Below are 10,845 nucleotides of genomic sequence, written 5' to 3'. Positions count from 1 at the left end.
GTTCATCTCTTAAGTTATCTTCTTATTCTTGAGTTGTGCAATCTCTTTATATTTGGAATTCTTTATCAGATATATTTGTCTAATATTTTCTCCCTGTTTGTGACTAGAAATTTTAATTTCTGAAGTATCTTTTGAAGAGCAAGATGTTTTAGTTTTAATCAAGACCAATTTATCAATTTTTTCTCTAATGGTTTGCGCCATTTGTGCTCTAAGAAATCTTTGTGAAAACAAAGTAAGATTTTCTCCTGCTTTCTTCTGTAAATTTTAGCTCTCATACTTAGGTCTCTGTATGGGATTAAGGTGAAAGTTCTGTGAGTCTGTGTGTTTATGTGTCTAGTTATTGCAGCACCATTTTTTGAAAAGACTACCCTTTTCTTTGAAATGCCTTGGCATCTTTGTTGAAAATTAGTTTACTATGTGTCACTAATATTTACACATTTTTTTCTGGATTCCTTATTCAGTTTCATTGATCCATGTGCCTGCTAAGTTGATTCAGTCATGTCCAGCTCTTTGTGACTCCATGGACTGTAGCCTGCTGGGCTCCTCTGTCCATGGGATTCTCCAGGCAAGAATACTGGAGTGGGTCACCCTCTTCCAGGGGATCTTCCTGACCCAGGGTCAGAGCCTGTCTCTTTTTAAGTTTCCTGCACTGGCAGGTGGGTTCTTTACCTCTAGCACCACCTGGGAAGCCCTTCATGTCTATCTTTATCCCAACTATCACTGTCTTGATTGCTGTAGTTTTGTAAGTTCTGAGACCAAGTAGCCTATTAAGTTCTCCACCTTTTACTCGCCTCATAGTTTGACCAAAACATTTCCATACACCTTTTAGAATTAGCTTGTCAAATTAAAAAAAAAAATCCTGATGGCATTTTGACTGTGTATAGACAAACTTGGGAGCATCAACATCTTAATATTATTTATACATAATCATGGCATTGCTCTCCATTTATTTAAATCTTTTTCTCAAATTTTTAATAGCTGGTGTAGAGGGCTTGCTTCTATGTCTTTGGTTGAACTTATCCCTAAAAACCTTGTATGTTTTGCTGCTACTGGTATCTTTAAAGATTTTCTAACTGATGTTGCTGGGATATAAACCTTGCAAAATTCACTTATCAATTCTAATATAGTTATTGGTAGATTGTTTTAAAATTTCTATGTGCATAATTATGACATCTGTAAATAATGACAATTTTCTTTCCAATCCTCATTCCTTTTAATTCTTCCCTGCCTTTACTGCACTGGTTAAGCTCTCCAGTATGATACTGAATACAAATTGTGAAAGCAGACATCCTTGTCACATTATTGATCTCAGAGAGAAAGTACTTAAGTCAGAATTCTGGCCCCCAAAGATGCCCACATTCTAGCATCCAGAATTTGTGAATATATTATACAGCCAAGGGGAATTAAAGTTGAAGATGGAATTGAGATTACATGTAAGCAAGCCTTAAGATAGGGAGGTTAGACTACCTGGGTGGGCCCAGTGTAATAACAAGGGTCCTTAAAAGTGCAAGAAGGAAGCAGAAGGGTCAGTGTCAGAATGATGTGATGAGAAAAGCATTCAACCCACTGTTGGTGGCTTTGCAGATGGAGGAAGAGGGCTACAAGCCAAGGAATGTCTGATGTTCATAGACACAAGAAAGGACAAGGAAACAGATTCCTTCCTAGAGCCCCCAGAAAGAAACAGCCCTTTGAGGCTTATGTCAGCCTTCTCATCTGCACAGCTGTCAGATATGGAAGAGTTTGTGTTGTTTGAAGACACTAATGTTTGTGACTATTTATTACAGCAGAACAGAAAACAAATGCAGGAAACTTCAGATTTTCCAGCACTAAGTATGATGTTTGCTGCAGAGTTTCTATGGATATGTTGTCTGTTTGTTCCTGGGTTCCTTTTAGTGTATTTCTTAAACATAGTTTCAACTCTAATGTTTCTTCTGATCTCTGTCAGCAGTCATTTTATTTCCTATTGCTTACCCATCCAATTTTTCTTCTTTTTTTTAATGTAGATAATCAACCTCTTTTTTTTCCCATCTAATTTCTGAGCTTTTCTGATTTTGATGTTGTATCGTTCTTTCTTGGCTTCTATCATTTCTTAAATTCCTTCAGCATTTTAACAAATATTACTATTTTTCTCTGCTTTGTAAATGTTTCTAGGATATCTTCATTTTCTGTAGGTATGTTATCCTGTCTTCTTAAAGCATGCCTTACCATGTGGTCATGTTTAAAATGAGATGAACTTTGTCATACTTTGCTCCTTTATTTTCAGAAAATTTCAGTGTAGGTGGTGAGGTGGGCCTGGAATTTCCTGGTTTTGTGGTTCTAGGCTTTCCTCTTCTGCAGTTACTACAAATCATTAGATAACATTTTTAAAAAATAACTTTTATTTTTAAATTATTATTTTTATTTTTTACTTTTATCTTTTTGACAGTGTATCACAGCTTGTGGGATCTTAGTTCCCCACCTAGGGATTGAGCCCTGGCCCTGGGAATGAAACCACTGGACCAGGGAATTTCCAGATAATGTGGGGGTTTTTTTTGTTTTTGTTTTTTTGCTGTTTTTTACTGTGGTAAAAGCCACATAATATAAAACATACTATTTTAACCATATTTAACTGTACAGTTCAGTGGGCACCAGGTATGTTCCCAGATGACATGGCTTTTTATGTACCTTCTTAGTACCATCTTGTCTTATCTGGTTCCCTGTTCCAAATGTATCAGGACCTTTCTATCCTTTATCCCTAGGGTCCTTTCCTTGTTGATGTTTATTTTGTACCTAGTAGTTTCTCTCAGTGCAGGCCTCTGTGCTCTCACCAGATACTTCTGAGAACCCTGCAGGCCAGGTTGCCCTTGCACCCTCATACCTCCCTGCAGACTCCTTTTATAGCTGCCAGTTGAATGCTGACAGCCCTCTTCCAATTCTGATTGTGGTTTTGCATGCAACAGTTGATACTGCCATGACAACTGGGGCTCCTCCTCCTGGGGCTGAGGACATGTGGGCAGGCTCTGGGATCTTTGGCTCTTAGGACCATCACAAGATGCCCTCCCTTTCTTTGTTCCCATGTGATCCTATTAGTTTCTTGGATCCAGAGGGATATTCTTCCACCTAATTTTAGTGAAGATGGTGTCACTGTGACTTTTCTTTTGCTATCCCAGTTGTTCAATGAGGATCTGACATTAAATAACTACTCACTGTGGCTGCCATCTAGCCTTCTGTAATTGGTTTTTAATTTTTAAATGTTTTATATTTTTCTATTTATACTGTAACACCCAGGGTAGCACAGACTATGGTAAGTTTTAACAAATAAATGCAACATCTTAGTGACTAAATACAAGCCCTTATTTCTTGCACATGTCACAGTCCAGTGCAGTTGGTATGCTCTACTGGTAGGTTTACAAGCAGTGACTCACATGCCCTGGGTAATTCCACTTTGCAAATTATTTGTTTAAAGCCAAACGAGAAGAGGGAAGAGTGGTCAACAGTGACCACTGGTTGTGATGCAGTGAGTTTTATTGCCAGATATGGAGGTCACGTAACATCCTTGGCTGGACTCCGTCACACGACTCCAAACCACAAGAAAGGACTGGAAACAAAGCCACACTGAGAACTCTTCCTCAACTCTGTACAGCTGCCCAAGCAACTTCGGGAAAGAAAGTGGACTATAAAACAGTACCCATCTCTCTGTATATCTGTAAAACAATTTAAGATGTAATCTAATCAAAGAACTGGTCACCACTGTTTTTAATAAGGTTTTAATTCCATTAGTACAAAACTTAAAAAAAATTTGTGAATCAAGTTGTTCTAAAGACTACAAAAAAACATGTCTCCATGTTTGCTGACAAATGTGGAGAATAAGGCAGCTTATATTTAAATAAAAATTAAAATGCTTCTAATTATAAAGATTCCAGTTAAATGTCTTTTGGAATGATAATGTATTAAACTGTACTAACACATAAAGTAAGAAAATGATGGTTTGGCATCATTCATAAACATAAACATATTCACAAACATTCTAAATATTCAACATACATACTTCAGGAGAAATCTAGAAATCAATCCTTTTTATTACCTTTAGTCTACATGTTTAACACAACAAATATACTCATTGAAAAAATTAATGATATTTAAATAAAAACGAAGTTCATGAAAATTTACAAAATACAACCAATGTATTCTGACTTGTAATCATATCTTAAATATTTCAGCTTTATTTTTCTGACCTGGTCAGATCATTTAAAAATATTTTCGCACTATTTAATTTTAGGATATAAAACAGTAGCAACTTACTAAGTTTATGTTATAAAAATTAATATAGCAATTATCAAAATACTGAAAAAACTGTCTTATAAGAGCAGTATCCAGATCATAAAAACTTATGTCATTAAGAAAACATCTTCAAAAGGCACATTTTAATTACTGACGTTTATCTAAAGATAGTAGCTTAAGTTTTGAATTTCTAGTCAATTTTTCATTATCTCAATATGAAGACCATGGAGGGTTGGAGAAGGTAAGAGAACACAGGTTTCCAATGGACATCACCAGGACAGCAGTATTCCTACTCGTCACATCCACAAAGACCATGAGAAAAATGTAGAGGAAGGGAGGATTCTATTCTAATTCAACCTTCAGGAAAGACTTTTTACATAAAAATAACTTAGTTTAAAAGATTACAGGACAGAAAGCTTGAAAAACACAAGGCCAAGACCACAAACTGCCCAGTTTAGCCTGAGTGCTGATGTTACTTGTTTGCAGCCTAAGAAGAGAAAGAGGCTTCTGCTTGCTTCTCTTGGATCAAATCTTCACATGGAGCTCATCTCAATTTAAATTATTCAGTGAGCTAAAAGTACTACAAATTCCCAGCATGTCAGATATACTGGTGTTTAAAATAAAAATGACTTTATGGTTATCTCTGTCATGTTCCCCTTTAATTGGGGCTGATATTCTAAAATTGACTGTAATTATAACAACATCAGTAATTTCAAGTACTCTATAAAACTACTATTATTTTTAAGAGGTTATATCCTAGGACCTCAAAATGGCATCCAATATACAGTTTGAGTTATGTTTTACTTTTCAGTGAAGTTTAATACTAACTGACGTACTAAATTGAACCAGATCAGTACTCGGAAGTATTAACTGATTAAGTACTGATCCCATGCAAGAAACAGAAGGGATTTTTTAATGCTATGTTGGATTTCAGAATATTGGGGATCCATCTTCATTTCATATGATTTCTCTCAAGTCTCAATTGAGTGTTTCCACTTTTTTTTAAAGGTGGGAGACATCATTAGATCTTTTTTCCCTCACTGTAAAAAAAATAATTGACAAAAATATTCTGAAGTATGAAAAAGAAAATGGTCATCAGTTACTTAAAATATAATTTTCTGGTCCCTAATAATGGTCACGTTAGGAGTATTTATTCAAGTTCTGAAACAGCAGCTTTTTAAATTAAGGCAACATTGCTTTATTCTTACCTATGTTTTATTAACTACTCTATTACAGTTCATAAGAGCACTTTTATCCTCAAAAGGCTTTTATAATGTAAGAAGAATTAACATGACCATTCTTGTCAATGTTTAAAAAGTATATAAAAAGTTACTATATTCAAAGTCAACAAACACCTTATTTTTCTGTTTGGAATTCAAGAGTAATTACAGTCATTTCAGAATGTGTAAACTATGAAATTACCTTAAACTAACATCAACAACATAAAATACAATTTTTCTACAAAAATAACAATATAAGAGATATATCACTTCTTCCCTGAAATAGAAATTTAATATTTGGACAAAAAACTGTAAACTCTGATTACATTCAAAAGACAGCCTTTTAGAAACTTATATTATTTGAGGCTCTGGCAGCTGGAGCTCTTACCAGCAGATTTACGTGACAGTATGTTTTAACCACACAAGGCGAAACAGTTGTTTCTCTCACAGCTGCTACCAGGAGGAAAAAAATGGCTTCCTGCAGTGGACAGTCTGGGTGAATGAATTGCTGAGCTGGATGATCCGACCCTGCCCTCCACCCTGACTGCGCTCCACAACCACACAGGGCATCTGCACCAGCTGGACAGGAGTCTTCCTGTCTCTCAGTGCCTGAGTGAGGTTTAAGATCTGTGGAAGGAAGAGAGGTTTTCATCAGCTCCAAAAAGGTAAAGGCCTCAGTTCATTGATATTATTTTAACTATCTATTCATAACTACAGCTTTTGTTTCATCCATTTATGCCCAGCAGAGACGGTGATGAGTAGTACCCGCTATCAATACAAATATGTGGAGGTATGTATGCATGTACATACACATCCATATACACAAACAAATGCACAAGAGAAATATTCTAGAATGCATCTACATCCAGAAGAATTGAATCAGAGACGGAATAAAGTGAATGGTTCCACATACATACTCCATTGACACTGGTCCTAAACAGATAGTGGTCTAAATAGTCTCATTTTTACTAAATACTTGCCTTACCCACTCACTCAACAAATAAATTTATTGCATGTTCACTCAAATTATTAATAGGACCTAGTATTAAGGCATTTCTTTTAAAATTTGACTAATAATATTTATTAAGTTAAAACTTTTGAATTTTACATTAAATAGCAGTAGGGTCACGATCAATCTCAAGAAGAGTATTCATTTCCTATTCTACCTGTGCCTATTTGGAACACTGGACCTCAGAAATACTAATTTACTTGAAATATATTTTTACACATTATCTGAAAAAAATGGCAGAAATGATGAATAACTACTCCAATTCTTTCCATGTGGAATCTAAGGCCCTCCAAAATCTGACTCTCTAGCCTGCTTCTCCAACCATTTCACTTACTATTTAAAACTTATGACTCCAGCAAAGCCCTATGTAAGCACAACAGAACACTGAGAGGTATTCAAGCTAATAATCCGTCCTCTTCCCTAGCTCCCGGCCTCATCAGAGCAAGGGCTCCAGGACAGGAGGAACTTGGTTTTACTCACTGCTTTCTCTCAATCACTAGGACAGTTTCTGGCACTGGTTCTGTCAATAAGCAATTAATGAATAATTATATCCATTTGTTAATCTTACATAATAAATAGTGCAAAAACTAGACTTGTCTTCTTGGTCACAGGTCTGCAGCAGCTACCTTAAATGAAATGCATCTTTTAGAAAGAAAAAATTAATTAGTAAGTCACTGAATAACCATGTTAGCACTATAGTTTATTTTTATTTCAAGTCTTTCTTTCGGAATCTAAATACTAGTAGTAGAGCAGCAGAAGCAGAGTCACCTGCAGGTCAGCCTAGCCTTTAGGTCCACACCAGCAGGTGTAATTAATACCCAGTGTTTCTAATTAAAGGAGAGGAAAAGGAGAGAGAAGATTGTGTGACAACTAGTACTTTTATGTCCCAAGTAGTGCTCGTCCTTGGTGACATGGCTATTTACTGACTGCTCTCGCCAAACATGTTCTCTGAGGAAAATCATCCACAGGGAACAGAACTTGGTATTGAAACATTCAAGCAAGTGGATTTGAGAAGGAGAAAGATACTAACACTCAGGAAAACAGTTATTAAAGTGAGGACAAGAATTAGCAGTAGCAGGAAACTGACCAAATAATAAAGTAAAAAAAAAAAAAAACTAATATGGAAACAATACGGGAAAAAAAAAAGAGTAATGAAATCAACTTTATTTCTAATCATCTGCGCTATTTTGGTTCAGAATAAAGGATAGTACTGAGAGTGGTCTCTGTGTCACAATGGAGGAAACAAGTTGACTACTGTTTCAGAGAGAGCTTTCAGTAATGAACAAGATCTTAAAAAAGTGACCTACCTGACCCCTCATCACAGACATCTGCTTTTCAAAAGTGGCTTTGTCAAATTTTCTGTCAGTCTATCACAAACAGAAAAGGAAACATTATTATAAAAATCAAGCTCTTTGAAAAAAACACTTGAAAACAAATGAACTCAACTTAGCACATGAGATCATTACAAACCATTCCTAACAGAAAAAGTTACACGAAAAGATTATTTTTACTTGATGCATTTTTGTGTACCTCTAGAATGACAATAAATACTCTTATACTCCAACTTGTTCCAGATAGGATTTATTCCAGCCAACAGCTTTAGGCTCTTTTAAAGAGAATTAAATAATAACAGATCACCAAACATTTCTTATAATTCACAGAGTAATTTTGTAAAAGTTCAACTTTAGAAGAAAACAACTTCCCAAATTATAATGTAGTCTCATTTCAAAGAAAACTCAAAGTTTAACTACACAAATTTATGCTCCTATAAAGAAAAATGCTAACTCCTTTCTGTTATGTCAGGTTCTATTGCAAGCAGTGATATCAGAAGCAGTAAACTGCAAATTAGCTCTATTAGGAAAAACTCTTTTAAGATTTCACTTTCTGAAATACTTAAAACTAAAAATCTATTTACCTTAAAAAGTTCATAAAGATCTTCACATAAATCTTGCACAAAGTTCATGTCTGAAATATATGGCAGAACCAAGTTTTTTATTTCTTCAGAAAAAGGAACTTTTGCTTGAGGAAGCCAAGCCCAGTGAAATGGATCTAAAAAAAAGGATTCTTATCAGTGAGGGCAAATGGTTTATTTAGACTCACATTCATTCTGTATTTTTCTCTATAATTCCTGGGTTAACAAAAAGACAGGAGAAGTTATTGGAACACTTATTCTTTACCATCTAAGTTATTCAAATTTCTAAGATTAGATGGTTAATTCAGATGGCTTTCTTGGTGGCTCAGAAGGTAAAGAATCTGCCTGCAATGCGGGAGACCCAGATTTGATCCCTGGGTCGAGAAGATCCCCTGGAGAAGGGAATGGCAACCTACTCTGGTATTCTTGCCTGGAGAATTCCATGGACAGAGAAGTCTGGCAGGCTCCAGACCATACAGTCACAAAAAGCTGGACAGGACTGAGCAACTAACACTTTCACTTTCAGATGGTAAAGCACAGTAAGGTATTTACCTGAGTTGGTTAGGTTTCTGAGTTTTAAACAGGAAAACAGTAAGTTTTGATAATGAGTATATCTCCAACAGCCCTATATCATATCTGAATGTCTGGTGGCTGTGTTTGGAAATTGAGCGGTACCTATAATTTGTTCACAGCCCCAGATATCATGGCTGAGGTCTCCCTGCAGTTTCAGCCACAAATGGTCAGGAACTGATGACTCATTGGTGTGTGTGTATGTGTCTGTGCTTAAAATTTTAAATCACTAGTAGGTCAACAGGTAAAATGTTCTAAAATTTTAAATCATTTGTAGGTCAATAGGTGGGCTTCCCTGATAGCTCAGTTGGTAAAGAATCCGCCTGCTATGCAGGAGACCCCAATTCGATTCCTGGGTTGGGAAGATCTGCTGGAGAAGGGATAGGCTACCCACTCCAATATTCTTGGGCTTCCCTGTGGCTCAGCTGGTGAAGAATCTGCCCGCAATGCGGGAGACCTGGGTTCGATCCCTGGGTTGGGAAGATCCCCTGGAAGAGGGAAAGGCTATCCCCACTCTAGTATTCTGGCCTGGAGAATTTCATGGACTGTATAGTCCATGGGGTGGCAAAGAGTCGGACACAACTGAGCAACTTTCACTTTCAGGTCATTAGGTAAGCCACTTTGAGAGAGAAAAGACTCATGATTTTGGGCTAACTCTAGTTCTCGCCCAAGAAGACCATTAAATATACACAGTGCCAGGACTAGAAAGATTAGTAAAGTAGTGAGATAATTTAGATATAGGGTGCATATTCAGATTCTTGCAAGAAAATGTAAGGTTTATGACAGTATGATTCCCCACAGAACTACAGTTCATTCAAGGAGAATCTCTAGCTCTTACTACTCAGAAAGCCCCGAGGAAAAAAACTTTGCCTTTAGAGTCATTTCCTCTGAATTCTCCTTTATCTCTTTGAATACAATGGAAAGTACAGTCCATTCCAAAGAAAGCCTTCCCCTGACCAGTTACGTAAAAGAAAAGCTCTGATTCTCTGCCTGTCTCTAATTCCAATCTCTGCCTCTCAACTTCTACCACCATTCACACTCTCCCCTAAGGCCACCAGTCATCTCTTAAGGCTCTTTCCAAAAGTCCGCATGCAGTCCTCATGCTACTTCACCTGTCTCTGCAGTAAGCAGCACTGCTCTCTATCGTCTCCCTCTGTGAAATGCTCCCCTATGTGGTTTCTGGTGCTACCACTGTCTCAAACTCTACCTTCTGTCTTTTAAGCCATTTCCCTTTTGCTGGCTTTTTCTCCCGGTTTCAACACCACCGTTGCCAGACTCTACACTTTGTCTTTTCTCTCCTTCATTTACTAAACATTCATGAAATGTCTACTGAGTACCTACATATCTCACATTGCCTGAGTGATGGCATTTGTTCACCATGATTTTCCCAGGTGCAACACCACCATGTCTTCCACTTAACAAGGTGACAGTTTAACAATGATATCCTCAATACCAATTACTCTTCCAACCTAGGGACTGACTTCAGATCTTCTGCATTGCAGGCAGATTTTTTACTGACTGAGCTACCAGGGAAGCCCAAGGATACTCGAGTAGGTAGCCTGTCCCTTCTCCAGGCGATTCCTGACCCAGGAATCGAACTGGAGTCTCCTAAATTGCAGGCAGATTCTTTACCAGCTGAGCTATCAGAGAAGCCCCACCAAACATTCATGAAACATTTATTGAGTACCTATGTATCTTACATTGCCCTAGTGATGGCATTTGTTCACTATGATTTTCCCAGGTGATAGCAACACCGCCACGGCTTCCACTTACCAAAGTAACAGTTTAAAAATTACATCCTCAATACCAATTACTCTTTCAAGTTCTAGATCCTTATTTTTTGGTGTTTGTGTTTGGTAAAATTTTCCAGGTGT

General features: G+C 36.9%; 1 protein-coding gene across 2 annotated transcripts in view; it reads right to left on the bottom strand.

The window, feature by feature from the left end:
* Positions 1-4,038: 4,038 nt before the first annotated feature.
* Positions 4,039-10,845, bottom strand: part of PI4K2B (phosphatidylinositol 4-kinase type 2 beta) — a 47,366-nt gene continuing 40,559 nt past the window's right edge. For both annotated transcript variants that reach the window (XM_055434423.2, XM_055434424.2), the window contains exons 8-10: positions 8,405-8,538; positions 7,797-7,856; positions 4,039-6,107 (exon numbers count right to left, since the gene is read on the bottom strand). In XM_055434423.2, the coding sequence (XP_055290398.1) occupies positions 5,934-6,107; positions 7,797-7,856; positions 8,405-8,538 (368 nt within the window). In that variant the 3' untranslated portion in view covers positions 4,039-5,933. The remainder of the gene's footprint in view (positions 6,108-7,796; positions 7,857-8,404; positions 8,539-10,845) is intronic.

This window comes from Moschus berezovskii, chromosome 5 (assembly GCF_049115385.1).
Source record: "Moschus berezovskii isolate FMDL1 chromosome 5, NW_MosBer_1.0, whole genome shotgun sequence".
Taxonomy (NCBI): domain Eukaryota; kingdom Metazoa; phylum Chordata; class Mammalia; order Artiodactyla; family Moschidae; genus Moschus; species Moschus berezovskii.
The sequence above is the reverse complement of the archived record's forward strand: the minus strand, read 5'-3'. Positions and strand labels throughout refer to the sequence as shown.